Here is a 17520-nt window from a genome sequence, read left to right as displayed (position 1 = left end):
AATCCATTTCTGAGTATCTCTAAAGGCTTGGATTGACCATGTACTTAGCTCTGTGACCTGAAGGGAGAATGTAAATTGTGTGAAGAGACTAGGTCATCCATGTGTCGCTGGGGAGCTGGGTAGAGGAATTCTCCCAGAAGCCTTCGTACCCAGTGAATTCCCATCACTGGATGGTCCTTAAGGACCTCTCCTTTGCCTCTGCCCTAACTTCAGTTGTATTTTTGTGAGTGATATTTAGGCCACTTGGGTTCTTTCCTCCTTTCTTTGGCCAATTGCCTGATTGAAACGGCCAGCCAAGAAGGACCCAAGGACATTTTAGCTTCTGAAAACTCTTTTTCTGGTTTTGAAATGTAGTCTACAAAGGAAGAAGTTACATTAAGACCTCAGGGAGTCACAGAGCACACTCACCGGAATATCCTCAGCTTCTCCCTTTCTTCTCTACGCTGGTATCCCAAGGACTTCAAGAGCGTGCCCATTTCATAAGGTGTAGGGCAGCTAAAATGCTCCTTAATTATGCCTCAATCATTGATGTCCAGATAATGGGCCTGCTACATACCTGGAATTCTGTGGCTGGTGGTATTATTGCCTTCAGGCAATAATGAAGAATACAGACATTCTGAAAATGATCACCATATTCACAAACGCTTTCTGGACATTCCAACCAAGCTAAAAGAAAATATATTCATCCTTAAAGGGCTTTGTCTTCATTGCTTGAATAATATCTGCCTAGTTGGACATGTGAGGAACATTGCTTTAATTATACAGAGGAGATTTTTAAACTAGAGAACAGGAAACAGGTAGTGGTCATAAATGAAACAACACCCAGCAAGAGAAAGCACTGGAAAATATTTCACATTAATGTGCCTTAAAATATTTTTCTTTAATCGTTCATCAGCCTTTTCCATCACCTGAAATTTTTTCCTTTGTACTTCATTTCGCATCTCCGGTGCGTTGCCTGCTTTTAATTATTTAGATTTAAGTTTCACTAGCATTATTAAGGTGCCTGTATGTGCCTGTTACTGAGCTAGGCACATTTACATTTATGTCATTTAACTATAAGCTGTGAGAGCAACTGAGGTTTGAAGAGTTTGAATTCTTTGCCCAAAGTTACATGTCAGGAGTGCCGAGATAGGAATCCATGTTTCCGAGCTGCAAAGCTCATATATTTCCTTTACAGTGTTTAATGGTCCTGAACTATGCTATTAATGAAGGGGCCTGAAATACATGCATTCTCTCCATTTCTGGATTGTCCCAGTTTATCTTTGGAAAACAGACCATCAGAAATTTGTGCTGCAGGACCAAATTATCTTGTGCCCTCTTAACATTGTCATTGGCTTTAAAAGGAACACTCCCAGGGCACCTGGGTGGCTCAGATGGTTAAGCGCCCGACTTCACTCAGGTCATGATCTCACAGTTTGTGAGTTCAAGCCCCGAATCGGACTCCGTGCTGACAGCTCAGAGCCTGGAGCCTGCTTCAGATTCTGTGTCTCCCTCTCTCTCTGCTCCTCACCTGCTCACGCTCTGTCTTTCTCTCTCAAAAATAAATAAACATTAAAAAAAAAATTTAGAAGGAACACTCCCTGTGAAGCTAAATATTGTGTGCACTTAAGGATGTTGTTTGAGCTTAGTTTACTGCATTATCCAGAGTCCTCCTCGGAAAACTCACAGAGAAATTTCTCACAGGTGTCCAGTACTAAGATAGGCTGTTTTGCAGGTCACCAGATTTTATCTCATGCACACTGCAAATCATGTTAGTAATGGTGCTCTGGCTATAAGGAACCAAAACTGTGGCCCATTTCCAATAACTGAAACCACCCTTATGAAACTGATTTTAGGGACTGATCCTAGCCTTGGCTTCCACTTGTCATTGTACCTTTATTTTCCTTTTATCTTCACTTTCTCATTTATTCCATTATTCATCGTTTATTATATGTACATATAAACTGCTTTAAATATTGTAAGGATATGGCATTTGATACATACATATAATAACTCAGTTATAGTAAATAAATATAGTAAGTTGAGTTATTACATATATAACTCAGTTATACACATAACTCAGACATACACACAGTATTATATATTCATTTTCAAGTCATTGATTCCATAGTTTAACACTGTGTATGCTGCCTTATACACTAATTACTTGGCATAGATATGTCTTATTTGTTCAATTCATTTATAAGTTCCTTGAGGATAACGTCTTACATTCATTCAAGTCTCAGTAAAACCCAGCTATATTTTGTTTGATTTATTGTTGATTGGGATATGTTCATAATCTGACAAGGTAAGTGACTCCTAGATTAACCATGCTGTCATACAGACCAGCCTTTTTAATACCAGTGGCAGAAATCTGGGGCTAGGCTGGCCGTGAAGTTCATTGCTACTCTAATTCCTGTCTTCTTTACTTTGCAAAAGTCCACAACCACATGGAAGAATCACCCCATCATGCTAACTGAATTGTCATGTCAAAGTAACTCTCAGAGAAAGTATCAACATAGCTAACTTTCTACGAGTGGCAGAAACTCTCTTTCCCCCATCTCTTTACATACATACATGCTTTGGCTTCAAAGCAGTGGAATGCAATGCATTTTATAAGCCACAAGGAAGAATAGTCTCTTTAGTGTTTTGTGTCCACCTTAATCAGATCACATAAATTATATGTGGATGTATATGTAGACTTAAACAGGAAAGACTACCAGCACCGTTGCATGCACATTTTTATTTTACCCCCCCCCCCCCAAAATGATGAGCTTACTATTAGCTTATAAGTAATTGATCTTTCAACAAGAAGCTTTTTGAAATGCTTGAAATGATAAGAGGAGGGGTAAAAGCTTCTTGAAATGATAAGAGGAGGGGTAAAAGCTGGGAAAAATTTGTCCTTTGGTTTGACAAAATCTGAGACCATAGCTACTGTGCTATGTGAAAGAAATTGGCTGAATTCCGTTATGCTGTCTCTGATGATACACAATTCAAGTGGTATTTAACAGGTACATACACTGTGCAGTATTCTCTCCAAACCTCAAAGATGTCTCCCACTTATGTAATTATCTCACATTTATTTAAATGAAAAAAAAAACAAAAACCTGACATTGATTATCTGGCATTAGCACATCTTTGAATAAAATAATCCTGCATGTGGGGCACCTGGGTGGCTCAGCTGATTAAGCATCTGACTCTTGATTTTGGCTCAGGTCATGATCTCACAGTTTGTGAGTTCGAGCCCCAGATGGGGCTCCATGCTGACAGTGTGGAGCCTGCTTGGGATTCTGTCCCTCTCTTCCCTCTCTCTCTGCTCATCTCACATGTGTGCTCTCTCTCAATAAATAAATAAACTTAAAAAAAAAAGTCCTGCATGTGACATCCCTAGAAAATAAGGTATACCAGCCATATGAGTGTTCTGGATAAATGAAACTTCCCCTTGGATGCATTAGACTTTGAGAGAAATTTAATAATTTTTGATGGAAGACCTTTACCACAAATCACACCATTCCTTGCTATTGTACCCTGGGTGACAGGGTGGTTCCCTTTGGGGTTCCTTGGCCTGGGGCTTCTGACTGCCTTTCCTGAGTGACTCTGGATTGAGTGTTATAGAAGTAGAGGCTGGTCTGTTTTATTTCCTGTCTTCTCTCTGTGCTGACAGCTATCTTATTCATTTCCCAACCACACTCCACTCTTTAACTTGACACCCAATTATGTGGAGGATGGGACAGGACTGAGGTGGCCCCACTTCTCTGGAGATTAAGGCTATCAGCTGCATGAAAGCCACTTACTTTTTTACTCCCCTAGCTTCTGGCCACTCGAGGCCCCCCCTAGGCTGAAGGATCAGCAGGCATGCTGGTCAGTAACTGTTCCCAGCATACACTGCTCAGGGAAGTCTGGTTTGGTAGGCATCTCAGAATGGAAATCTAGGGAATTTGGAAGAGGTTCATGTCCAGAAGTTTGTGTTTATAAGTTTCTCCCTTTTTGAGAGAAATAATGCTGGTGACTCTGTATATGATGAATGAGAACAAAAGGAGAAGCAGGTAGACTTACAGAGATCCTGGATTCTGTGGGCTGTTGGGCCTCAATGGAAGGAGAAATGAGTGTAGATTGGAAGGGGTTGGTGGAATGGAGACAAAGGACAGATATCATAGTGAAACCCCTCTACCTCCTGCTTCCGTGACCTGAGAAGTTACATCAAGGGGGGTGAGGGGGAGGAATCCTTTGTTGTTCCACTCAAGAAACATAGAATAGGGCCAGAGTAGTACAGTGTGCTGGCCAAGCATTGACAGGTCTGTCTTTGTGTTATGAACCAGGAGAAATCCAGTTAGACAGTATACTGGAGCCACTTCAGTAATCTCAGGGCAGAGAAGAACTTCTGGCCATAAATCTATGGGGCATTGTAACAATTGACAGGGGAGTTTTACTGGCTGTTATTTCTCTTGTACAGTATTGTTTTTAGTGCTTGTTTAATCATTGTTAATGTGAAATCATTTTTTTTCTTGGACTTTGTAGCAGTTTATTACAGAGGCAGATAATCAGCAGTGTTCTTTATAAAAACAGTAAAAGATTAAAGCAACTTGTGTGCCTGCCTTGCCCAGAGCACGTTCCCGTTAAGATTTGTGAAGTTGATTTTGATTTGTTTTGAATTTTCTGTCCTTGCTTTTGAATATGCCTTTATAAATGTCACTATTGTCACAAAAGGAAGTATAAAAAAATGGAGGTTCATTTTGAGGGTTTTTTTTTTCCCTTTCTGCCAGGAAGAAAAAAAAATGAAATAATAGCTGGATTTATTTGTCATGATTGTGAAGAATCTTCACATTGTTTTTAAATACTTTATTCTAAGAATTATTCTAACAGGAGTTACTGAGAGAAAAAGAAAAAAAGAAAGTTCATTAAGTGATTCTACAACATTAAGTCCTGTATTTAAGTGCCCTCTTTTCAGAAGCTTCCCTGACCCCCTGGGATGCAAAGCAGGGTAAAGACTTCCTCAGCTTTCCTCTGCATGTGTGATTAGAATAGCAGATTTACACTTCTGTCTCCTCTCCCTGGACTGTGAGTCTCTTGAAGGCAGGGATCGTGTCTGATGCATTCACCTCGGCCAAGTTTGTAACCGCGGCCCAGAACACCAGACCTAATGATCAGAAATAGACGGGTCCATGGCCACTTTTCAATTACCAATCCACGTCAGTAGAATGTGCTCCTAAAAATACCCTTCTTAAAATTTAACCACAGTGATTCATGATGTCAATTTCCAAATCCCCCTGCCAGGGGAAAAGTGAAATCAGTTTCGTTGCCAGACTGTTAAAAGATAAAGGGGAGGGGGCAACAGAAAGGTTTTGATAAATTAAATGAGGGCTTGAGAAAGTTCTACACATTTTTCTTTCTCTAATTGTTTGCCCAGATTCACTGTTCTTATGAGAAAGCATGAGTTTCTAATGATTAACATTCTGGGTTGTGGGAGGTGTGCTTCATTAACAATATGTGGATTGTGTTCTTTTACACACTCACCTGTAATGTCAATATAAATAGTTTCTGTGATGAGTAACTAGGTTTCTGAGAGAAGTGTTTCCTTTTATTGCAGCTGATAACACAGCATTGTATGAGGCTGGTATGGCTAACTAGTGAGAGGTTTTGATATATAATGGAAATTATACTCCATTGGTTCCCCTTCTAGGCTCCCCAGATGCCACCCTAAATATTTATTGACAGCATTGATACGTGGAGAATTTACTCAAAGTAGTGGATTATTTTTCTCCTCTTCCCCCTCCCATCCCGTGTCACTATAACTCTGCTTTCTAAAGGAAAAATATCTTCAAAATTGCCAGCTTTTCTTATCTAGAGATAGAGAGCAAGTGGGTCATCAAATTTACCCTGCCCTTTTATTCATAGAGCTGCATAAAACCTGTGCCACCCAGAGCACTGTGAAGCTGCATACTCACCAATTTCAAGATAACATGAAATATTGCATAATCAATTATGGAAAATAATGAAATGGAATGTTGGCATGGAAAACCCCCTCAGAGAGTGTTAAAACAAGGAATCAATTGCTCAGGAAGAGTGTTAAAATTACAATCAGTCAAGAAGTCTTTATGAAGGGGCAGCCGAGGGTCCAGACCTGCCAGCCCACGTGGGAAGGGTCGGATATAAGTTACTCGTGTGTTCATTGCTGGGGAAAGACTATTATTTATTCCACAAACACTGAAGGAGTTGCTTGCTTATCTTGTGGGCTAGGTACCAGAGATTCACAGGTGAATAGCAGAAACTTGCAGAAGGGAAGGTTTTCCCTCTTAACAACCATTTATGAAGTACATTTTTTTTTTTGCCGGGTGCTGTGGTAGGCACTGTAGGATCTGTGGCCTGACGTTCCGCCCCGTCCTCACGGAGGGCAGACACACACACGTGAACAAGCAATTACAGTACTTTGTGAAAACAGGGGCATTACAACAGAGATCCTATCTTAGACACGAAGGAAAAAATGATGACATGAGTAGTACAAAATATAAAACCAAAAATCAAGTGCTCATGTTGAGAAACAGACATGTTCATCTATTCTTTCAATTTCTGAAGAAGCTGAGGAACCAGGAAATATGCAGATTTTAAAAGCCTACCTATTTTCTTACTGCCTCTGGACGTAGGCAGATGCGGGCAGAAATGGGGATGAAGAGATATCCAGCCCTTTAGTAAGAAACTTACAGAGGATTGGGCACCTGGGTGACTCAGCTGGTTCAGCGACCGACTTCAGCTTCAGTCATGATCTCACCGTTTGTGAGTCTGAACCCCACATCAGGCTCTATGCTGTTAGCACAGAGCCTGGAGCTTGCTTTGGGTTCTGTGTCTCCCTCTCTGTCCCTCTGCCCCTCCCCCATGTGCTTGTCCTCTGTCACAAAAAATAAATAAATAAAAAATAAATAAACATTAAAAAAAAACTTAACAGAGGATACAGGAAAGCAGAACTTTGGTATCTTCCTTGGCAATTGGCTGGCACTCTTCTCTCTCTCTCTCTCCCTCTCTCTGTCCTTTTCTTTCTCCCTCTCTCTCTCTCTCTCTCTCTCTCTCTCTCTCTCTCACACACACACACACACACACACACACACACACACACACAGGCATAAAGTCTGAAAATGGTACACCCATTCTTTTTCCGAACACGGGACAAAAATATATCATTGTTTGGAAGTGTATCTTCAACATCCCCAAAGAAAAGACGGCCAGAAGTCTGATTCTGTTTTACAACTGGAACATGGTTTGATGCTGGAAAACTATTACGGCAGTATTTGTGTCATGTTCTATATGAAAATAAGGGACCATAAAATGCAAATGAAGAAGAAGAACCCCTTAATGAGATGGCTTCCAAAACTATGCTGCTTTTAATTTTCACTCACCTTTTCTCCTTTTCTGTGTGGCCTGCAGATAATCTCCTGGCTCTTTCATTTTTCTAAAATGGGAATAACAAATACACTTTGACGTGTCTGTATTCCCCCACCCATGCTGAAATTATCTGCAACATGAACACGTATAATAATTGTTTCTGGGGAGACAATCTCAGGGTGGAGTATTTTAGGTTTCCCTGAAAAGAGTGCTAAATAAATAACTAAAGCTTCAGACACACACAGACACCCACACAACAAAACAAAGAAACATACAGGGGAGCCAAATTGCCCTCACAGACTGATAAATTCGAAATAAGATGCTGATCTTGTTTTTGTTGGAATGAGACTATAATAAGACCCAGTAGAGCAAAGTAAGATTTGTTTTGAAATCACCCCAAGCATATGAGAGAATTCTGGGACTCTGCCCTGGATGCTACAACATGTATGTTGCTGGTACATTTGGCCCCAGCTCCTTGTGACAACAGTTTGTGGAGAACATGTAGGTGGATCTAATTAACTGCTGCCCAAAGCCTGACCTGTTACACCACATGTCACTCTGGGGATTTTCCTGGAGAGAAGAACATGACCTCCTATGGCCACTAAACCCCTAAGTAGTAGTTGAGTGAGCATCGTCCCCCACGAGAGTCATTTTCACAAGGTAGAGACCACATTAGTTCACCATTCTATCCCCGGTCTGGCACTCATACCCACCACATAATCATCCCTTAAAAACATCTTATTTGCTAATTGAATGAAATTCTTCTTGTCAGAACAGACTAACTGGTTCAAAGTATTTTTTTTTTTTTTTAAGTTTATTTTGAGAGAGAGAGAGTGAGCAGGGGAGGGGCAGAAGGAAAGGGAGAGAGAGAGAATGCCAGGCAGGCTCCTTACTGTCAACGCAGAGCTGAATGCTGGGCTCAAACTCATGAACCTTGGGGTCATGACCTGAGCCAAAATCAAGCATTGGACGCTTAACCGACTGAGCCACCTAGGAGTCCCTGGTTCAAAGTATTTCTGATGGAGGTGTTTTGGGAGCATTTTCCTGATCACAGAGCCTGATTGTAGTTTTGTGTAGTTTCAATTTCTACTACCACTTTTCTCCTCCACAGAATCAATGTGGTCTACCAAGCAGGAGCCCTCTGTTGTTTCTTCATTTGTGTATTATTTTACGTCTTATGAAGGGAATTTCCCACCCACAGTCTTAATTCATCCTCACAAAAACTATCTTATATTTAAAAAAAAAATTTTTTTTTTAACGTTTATTTTATTTTTGAGACAGAGAGAGACAGAGCATGAACAGGGGAGGGGCAGAGAGAGAGGGAGACACAGAATCTGAAGCAGGCTCCAGGCTCTGAGCTGTCGGCACGGAGCCCGACGCAGGGCTCGAACTCATGGACCTCGAGATCATGACCTGAGCCGAAGTCGGCCGCTCAACTGACTGAGCCACCCAGGTGCCCCCTAACTCATATTTTTAAGTGAGGAAGTAAGTCCAAAAGAATTAAGTGACTTGACCAAGTTCTTATAGCTGGGAAGTATAGAACTATGCCTTGAATCCTTCTTTGTACTATGAGTTCAGTGCTCTCTTGAACATATTCACAATGTCCTAGACTCATGGAAATAAAGTTAGTCACAAACTCACTACTAATGAATGTATGAGTGGAAATTTCCCAAGAATCAACAAGCTATCCAGAGTTCCATTGAATGGCCACTCGAAAATGAGTTTGTTAATGGGGTGCCTGGGTGGCTTAGTTGGTTAAGCATCTGACTTTGGCTTAGGTCATGATCTCACAGTTCATGAGTTCGAGCCCTGCTTGGGGTCTCTGCTGACAGCTCAGAGCCTGGAGCCTGTTTCAGAATCTGTGACTCCCTTTCTCTCTGACACTCCCCCACTCACACTCTGTCTCTCAAAAAATAAATGCTAAAATAAAAAATTTTTAAATGAATTTGTTAAAAGTAAGTCAAATTAATTTCACTTAGAAAATGTTAGCACTGGGGCACCTAGGAAGTTCAGTCTGACTTTTGATTTCAGCTCAGATCACAATCCCAGGATTGTGGGATCAAGCCCTGAGTCAGGCTCTGTACTGAGCATGGATCCTGCCTGGGATTCTCTCTCTCTCGCTCTCTCTCTCTCTCTCTCTCTCTCTCTTTCTTTTTCTCTCTCTCTCCCCTGCTCACACACTCTCTTTCTAAAATAAAATAAAAATTTTTTAAAAAATTAAAAAAAAATTTTTAGCACCTCCTGATGTAATTTGGAGACAACCTAGAACTTGAGAGAGAGAGAAAATTTTTTAGGCATACCACTTAACCTCTCTGAGACCCTATTTTTAAATTGAATAGAATAAATTGAATAGAATGATACCAGCTTGGCTAACTTCAAAGGCATGTTCTGTCAGTCAAGTCTAAACCAATGCACAAAAAACGCTAAAAACTATGAAACAACACCTCAATGTCAGATGTTATTTTTATAAATACACAGTGTATGTCTAGATGTGGCCACCACATTTGGAAAAACCAGGGTCTTTGGCTGGTATATGTTACGAAATGAAGAACAAACTATTACAAGTAGCCATATGACTGGGTGAATATGCTCATCACATTTAGACCGTGGATATGTGAGCTGTACATGAAATAGGTATGGGTTTGTCATTGAAGAATCCAGTTTCCTGGAGGACAAGACGAAATAAGAATAAAATGCCCACTGGGACACAGCACATTTCATTTTCTTCATGGAGTCCTCTGAGGGAGGTAATGTTCTTGGTTCATTTTTCAGTTCTGGAAACTGAAGTTTAGAGAGTTTGTGGGAAAATCGTCCAAATCGTAAAGCAAATGCAGGGTAGCATCAAGACTATGGCTGGTGATTGTTTGGTTCAAAGTCTAGCAAGGTTTGGACTTCCGATCAACACTGATGACAAAGTATGGCAGTGTTCCAAAAGTCATTTGTGCTGGCATGCTAGTTGTCTCTTATATAAATCTTCTCAGTTTGTCAGCTTGCAAATATCTATATACTATTTCAGCTTTGGGTCAATGTATTAAACTCTAGATACACAAGCACAGGCTATTTGGGGTCATTCCAGTGGGGTCTACTGAGGACAGAGTGAGGCGCCTGTACCTTCCATAAGCAAACTCTAATAGCTCTGTTAACGTTGGACAGACCGTTCTAATGGAGGACCTTTTCCTAGCAGCTCATTGATTATAAATACTACTCTTAAGTATTCATATGTGGCTTAAAACGTATTTGTCCAAATGAAAATAATGATTTTCAGGAGCAGCAATGTAAACCCCAAGCATCTATGCTGTGGCAACCGTCGGCAGAGAGTTCTTGGCTTACAGCGAGTTCTCTTATGCAGAAAATTATGCAAAGACAAAAAATGTTGTGAATAACAGTGCCATTTTTTTTTCTATTTCTTTTATAGGTTGATGACCAAATGAAACTGCTTCAGAATTGCTGGAGTGAGCTCTTAATTCTTGACCACATTTACCGACAAGTGGTACACGGAAAGGAAGGATCAATCTTCCTGGTTACTGGGCAACAAGTGAGTATAGAGAATCAAAAAAAGAAAAAAAGAAAAAAAAAGAAAAAAAGTCTTTTTATTAAGCATGTTCAGAATGGCAGGAATTTAACTAGGTCAGAAGCACTCTGATGCTTTGAAAGGGAGAGATTGGCTGTACATAATTTAGAAAAGCTGGCCTGGTGCACTCTGTTCCTACACCGATGATTACGGTTAAACTTGTAAAAGCAAACATAATCACAAACATTCTGCTGCTTTCAGTCTGCTGGGATTGAAAGTTGTGCTTTGAAGGGTCCAAACAATTGCTAAATCAGAATTCACGATTAGTACCCAGCATTTTTTCCACGAGCTTCTGCATCAATCTATCACACTTGTTTATCAGCTATTAAAAAAGCTTATACGTTGTGGAATCTTTACTGTCTTGAAGTCATAGTGGTGGAAAAGACTGATTCAAATATCGTATATAAACTAAATGTTTGGCATAAAGGCAAGCACGTGAAAGGGGACAGGGGCTCGAGTTTTCAAGAGCCAGCCATCATTCAAAACAAAGGCAGAAAAAATTACTGTTAGGTCCTACACCTTTCTGAATTGATGTTTGTCAGTCAACAAATATTTACTGAACGTCTGACGGTGTGCTAGTCACTATTCTAAGGTTTTGGCAGGTACTAGTGAACAACACAGAAAAAGGCTGCTACCCTCGTGAAACTTAACATTATAGTAGGGAGAAGCTGACAATAAAGAATAATCCTATAAGAAACCTATATATAAGGAACATATACTGTATTAGAGGTCCAAGTGCTGTTGAATAAAGGAAGAAATGGAAAAAAGAAACAGGAAGTTCTGTGCAAAAGAGAATCAGCACACATCCATGGGCATATGTTGCATTGTGACCCAAGGATTGCAGTGTTAAATAGGAGTGGTTGATTCGGTCTTATTGAGAAGGTGATATTTTAGCAAAGACTTGGAGGAGGAGAGATAGTTATTGCCTTCATGGACCTAAGTCCAACTTTACAGGATTTTGGCATGTCCCTCCCATTTCATAGCCTTCATTCAATAACTGATGTGTTATTAAAATAAATGCATGGAGCATAGGGCTTCCCTAAGTCCATTGGGTCATTCCTATTCAAGCATCACTGCCGTGTTCAGCAATGCCTCAGTACTTCAGGACTCAGGCACCGTGATCTTTTACATCCAGCCATAAATGTTTATGTGCTGTGAAACCACAGCAGTGCATATTTGAAAATGAGAGGCTGTCTCCACACCATTTGCTGTATTATTAATAAATCACATTTTCCCAATCAAATTAAAGGCAAGCACTATTTCAGAGTTTTTGCAAATTGGATCAATTCAACCATCTCCATCACTGTCTGGTCCCTGCTTTCTGTACATCTCTTGAGAAAAGCCTTCTAGACGAGAAAATAAAGTCTCGTGGGCTTGACGTCTTGCACTTTGAAATGTCTGTTTAACATTTTCGTCCAGTGACCCAAGTCTTTGGAGAAAACGTACCCATTTCTAGAGTTTAATTACTGGGTATGACTCCTAGCCCCCTCTCCCTCTTATATTCCCCCATCCCTGCCCAAGTAGAAACTGCATTAGAAGAAGACTCAGCCCACAGATTAATTTGATTTCATTTCCTTCCGAGTTTCAGAAATCAAATGGGTTTGTGCGGTTCTTTCTCAAAGCACTTCCATTCTTGCTCTTTAGAAATACTCCTTATTTCACATTTCATTTTGCCTTAAGTGCTGTCCCTGGGTAAAAGTAATTACCATTTAAAAAGTAGAGAAAGTGCATTTCTTCTCTCTGATTTTCAAAACCAAGAACACTCAGGAATAGATGGTATTTATAGTCTTTAGTATCAATTATTGCTACTTCATGTTTTGCCATCACAACAGAATAGAGAACTCCCTGGTGGAGAACTAGTTCTTACCTCACACCTTTCCTGCCACCCAAATTCTTCTAGCTCTCTCCTCCGCCCTTCTAAAGTGAGTAACATTTGCATCAAACCCCTCCCCTTCCCCTTTCCATCCAATCCAATGAATTGTAATGATTCATTATAGTATAGTATAGTATAGTATGGTATAGTAATGATTCATTATAATCAGACATTCTTATTTACGAAAATTTTGAAACAAATCTTCTATTCTGGTGTGGAACAGAGTAGACAAAACATTTTGAACGTATCTCCGGGCTTCTTGCAATTTACACCTTTTTTTTTTTTTTTTTTAAAGATCTAATTGGCTTTATTAAGCGATTCATGAATCCAGCAATATTTCATCTCCTAGAATTTCTTAAGTAAAAGCAAAAGAAGTGCTACAAAGGAAGACTTTTCCAAAGCATGTGACCGTTCCAACAGAATGAGAAAGATATTTTAATGTGGGGTCATAGACTTATTTTTACATCTCCACAGTACCTATTTAGTGCTGAATATGTGAGGTGCGTGGTAAATATTAGCTGATGGTACTAAATTAGAACCATTCTATCTGTAACCTAAGTGCTTAATTAAAACAAGTTAACTTGCACTCAACACCCAGAGTATTAATCCCCTCCATGTTCCCACATCTCATCTACACTGTCTTACAACTTCCCATTTTCTGTCGTGGGGCTGAGACACCAGCACAGGTCCTACATTACTAAGTCACTTTTTTACTGTAGGAGACATGCACTGCTTCCCACCCCGAGATGCAGGGAGATACTGAGAATGTTAAGTATAATTTTCTTAGAATGATAAACACTTCCCTGATTACGGTGGGGAAACCTAGATTTGTTGTTGTTGTTGTTGTTGTTAAAGCAACAATGACAATAATACAGGATTTGGAGTATGCTAATTTTAGGAAGATCAGGAAAGCAGTGATGAAAGGATGAAAGGAAGTGCAAGAATAGAGCAATATGCAGGGTGGGGGGGAATGATTTTTAAAAGGAAAAGGCATGGAGATGGCTGAAGAAAGCAAAAAAAAAAAAAAAAAGAGAGAGAGAGAATTTCCTTCGTTTATAGACTAACAACAATTGAACTATGGGTAGAGTATATCTTCATTACCAGTGCAGACTCCTTTTTCTCTAGTATGAAAATGTTGTGTGTGTGTGTGTTGTACACATGTGGTCTAGTTCAGAGGTGAACTGACCTGTGTTCAAGTCCCCATTCCAAAACTTACTAGCTGTGTCATCTTGAGCAGCTCCCCTTTCTCTCCAAGGTTGAGTGTCCTTGCCTATCCAGTGGGGACTGTAGTGGAAACCACCTCACAGGACTATAGTAGGAATTACAAGAAATAGTTCTGTAAAGTGCAGATGTGAAAATTAGAAACTATCAAAACTGAGCTGACATGTAGCTGACAGTTATGAAGTCAACAACCGTATGAAGAAAGTACTATTATTATCATTATTATTATTATCCCCATTTTACAGATGAGGAACTGAGGCAAAAAGAGGTGACGTATTTGATTCAAGGCCAAAACACAACTATAAATAGTGGTAGGATATTCAGATTGAGGCAGCCTCGTGCCAAACTTTGTGTTCTTAACCAACATACCAGACTGCTTTTCTGTATGGTTTTAGATGTACAGAGCTTGCTTCACCATAGGTGCTCAATTTGGTCTTCGTGTATCATGTCAGTGCCTGACCCCTTCTATGGAACTTCCAAGCAAAACATTCATTTCTTTTTCATTGAGCCTGAATAAATAAATGTTTTTGTTGTATATATACTTTTTGGTGTGGCCTTGTAAACACATTGTAAAAACAAATATAAATTTTCCCAGGAGTATTTTCACCTGTTTATTACTTACTGTTATGAAGTTACTTCAGCATGAAGAAAATGCTAGAAAAAAAGAAAAAGGGTCATTCCTAATGCCACCACCCTGAATCAGCTGTCTTTGTTGAGTTTTCTTCCAATCTTTGGAGAAAAGTGTTTTAAATGTGGGTTTTTCTTACTTTCCTAAATCAAATAATTCATCTGCCACTGAAACACATTGACCTACTACCACAGATTTGTGCAGAATGTGAACTTTGAAACAATGATAGAAGCCTGTTTCCACGATGCGTCGTATAGAGTTATGATGTTGATATCGTGGTGAAAAAATTCCACAGAATTATTTCAATAAAGCAAAATACCCGTATGAGCAGCTTAACACTCACCTAGGGGAGAGGAACAGCTTTATTCATTTAGCTAAAAATATTCCTGAGGGCCTATCAAAGATGTGAGGGGGAAAATTAGACACAGTCCTGCACTCAGTGGTGATAAGAGGTGTAATTTATCATCTAACGATTGTGATGACTGACCCTTGCAGAGTGCTTTGTACTGTGCACTTTCACAGGAAAGCCGCGTGACACAGGTTCAGATAAGATGGGAGGAAGGTTCAGTGGAAGAAGTGCAAAGGGAATCACATGGGCATTTGAAGCTGTCCAGATTCCACTTCTAGAAGGAAGTGCCTTCTTTCCAAAGTGAAGGTTTTGACCAAACTCCTTTGCAGGTTGAGGCAGACACTACTGCTTAAATCCTGACAGGGTTAGAGGAGCAGTGACAAAGAATTTCTGGATAGAACTTTACCTAAACTCCACCACCTTTTACAGCTTCAACCGGAAGAAATAACGGGACTCCCAAATCACTCATTAGAAATTTCCAGGTTTGCGGTGCCTGGGTGGCTCAGTCAGTTGAGCGTCTGACTCTTGGTTTTGGCTCATGGTGTGTGAGGCCATGAGCTTGTGTCGGGCTCTGTGCTGCCAGCACAGAGCCCGCTTGGGATTCTCTCTCTCCCTCTCTCTTCCCCTCTCCTGCCCTCTCTCTCAAAAATAAATAAATTAGCATTTACGTATAACAACAACAAAAAGAAATTTTGAGGTTTACTTACAGAATTTTCTCAACTTCCCTGTGATGATTTCTTCTGGAACAAATGAAAATGTTTATGCTGAGTATTTTAAGATGAACAGTCATATTAAATATGCCTCAGTCCATAATATCAGGGCTATCGTCCTGACACAAAGGAAACCCAGGAAGAAATTTTTTGTCACCTTGAGACTGCATGTCGGGTCCATGCAATGCTTGATAGCAGCTCTGCTAGACAAGCTGAGGAATGTGAGGCCCCAGGTGCTCCTTGATCCCGTGTTCTGGCATTTTCCTACTGAACTCAGCTCATGGTAAATAAGGTGCATTTATTGCAACAGAGGAGGAAGAAAAAGACTAGACTTAGTTAGCTTTTTTTTTTTTTTAATGTTTGTTTACTTTTTGAGAGAGAGAGCACAAGCAGTGGAAGGGCAGAGAGAGAAGGAGACACAGAATCTGAAGCAGGCTCCAGCATGATGCGGGGCTCAAACCCATGAACCACGAGATCATGACCTGAGCTGAAGTTGGCCACTTAACTGACTGAGCCACCCAGGCGCCCCAAGATTAGACTTAGTTTTAAGAAACAGTTCCAGGGAACTGCTTCTTGGAGCTTGAAGAGAGAGAAGAAAAGTTAGATAAAACAGCGCCACTTTTCTCCTAAGTCCCGTGGCTAGCACATTATGTTTGCTACATAAATGTCTGGACAATTGAGTCCCTTCATGGTTCATTGAGAACTAGAGGAACTGAAATAATCCCACTGCAGACAGCAGCCCCGGGCTCCACTACCTAGTATTAAAATGAGGATTTGGTGATTCACACCAAATTTCTTGCTTAAACCTAAGGTCAGCTGTTAAGCTTTCATTATATCTCTTAATCAGCCATCTATGTAAGCATATATTAAAAATCTTGTTAAGCAAAAAGGAAATAACGATGATCAGTAGTATTACTAATAATATTATTAGTATTATCAGATCGATTCTATACTTTCATCCTTTTAAAACTATGACAAAAATTCATTTCTATTCAGTGTTTTAAAAGTACATGCACATAGGGTGCCTGGGAGCCTCAGTTGTTTGAGTGACCGACTCCTGATTTTGGTTCAGGTCGAGGGGATAGAGCCCTGCGTCGGGCTGTGCGCTGAGCCTGGAGCCCAAGGTTCTCTCTGTCTCTCTGTCTCTCTTTCTCTCCCTCTCTTCTCTTCCCTCCCCCTCTACTCCTCTTCCTGCTTGCATTCTCTTTTTTTTTTTTAATTTTTTTTTTAACTTTATTTATTTTTGAGACAGAGAGAGACAGAGCATGAAGGGGGGAGGGGCAGAGAGAGAAGGAGACACAGAATCAGAAGCAGGCTCCAGGCTCTGAGCCATCAGCCCAGAGCCTGACACGGGGCTCGAACTCACGGACCGCGAGATCGTGACCTGGCTGAAGTCGGACGCTTAACCGACTGCGCCACCCAGGCGCCCCACATTCTCTTTTTTTAAAATAAAAGAAATACATGCACATAAGACATATCTGTGTGTACATAATACTTATGTGTGTGTGTGTGTGTGTGTATTAACAATAGAGTAGTTTAAGGTGGGATCGCTTTTCGTATTTGCATATTGTAACTAATTAACAGCCACTGTAATATCATCCCAAGGGAAAGGTCCACTGGCAACTTCTTCATTATCTTCTATCATTGTGTCATATTAAAATGACAGGCATCTTACAGTGTATATAAGTCATCAAAAATTTCGGCTGTTAGAACTAAAAAACTAAAAGCAATTTAGCTAAAACTGTTTCTACCTTCATGATGATTGAAATTTATCCATAGGGGACATCAGCTTATAGTATTTCTTCAATATCTGCC

At 40.2% G+C, this 17520-nt stretch overlaps 1 protein-coding gene across 3 annotated transcripts in view; it reads left to right on the top strand.

The window, feature by feature from the left end:
• Positions 1-17520, top strand: part of NR5A2 (nuclear receptor subfamily 5 group A member 2) — a 138531-nt gene that overhangs the window by 62940 nt on the left and 58071 nt on the right. For all 3 annotated transcript variants that reach the window (XM_086694372.1, XM_086694373.1, XM_086694374.1), the window contains one exon: positions 10769-10888. In XM_086694372.1, coding sequence (XP_086550498.1) covers positions 10769-10888 — 120 coding nt within the window. The remainder of the gene's footprint in view (positions 1-10768; positions 10889-17520) is intronic.

Source organism: Puma concolor, chromosome E4 (genome assembly GCF_028749965.1).
Source record: "Puma concolor isolate L17-30 chromosome E4, mPumCon1.1.hap2, whole genome shotgun sequence".
NCBI classification, from domain to species: Eukaryota; Metazoa; Chordata; class Mammalia; order Carnivora; family Felidae; genus Puma; species Puma concolor.
Note: the sequence above shows the minus strand (reverse complement) of the source record. Positions and strands in the feature narration are given on the sequence as shown.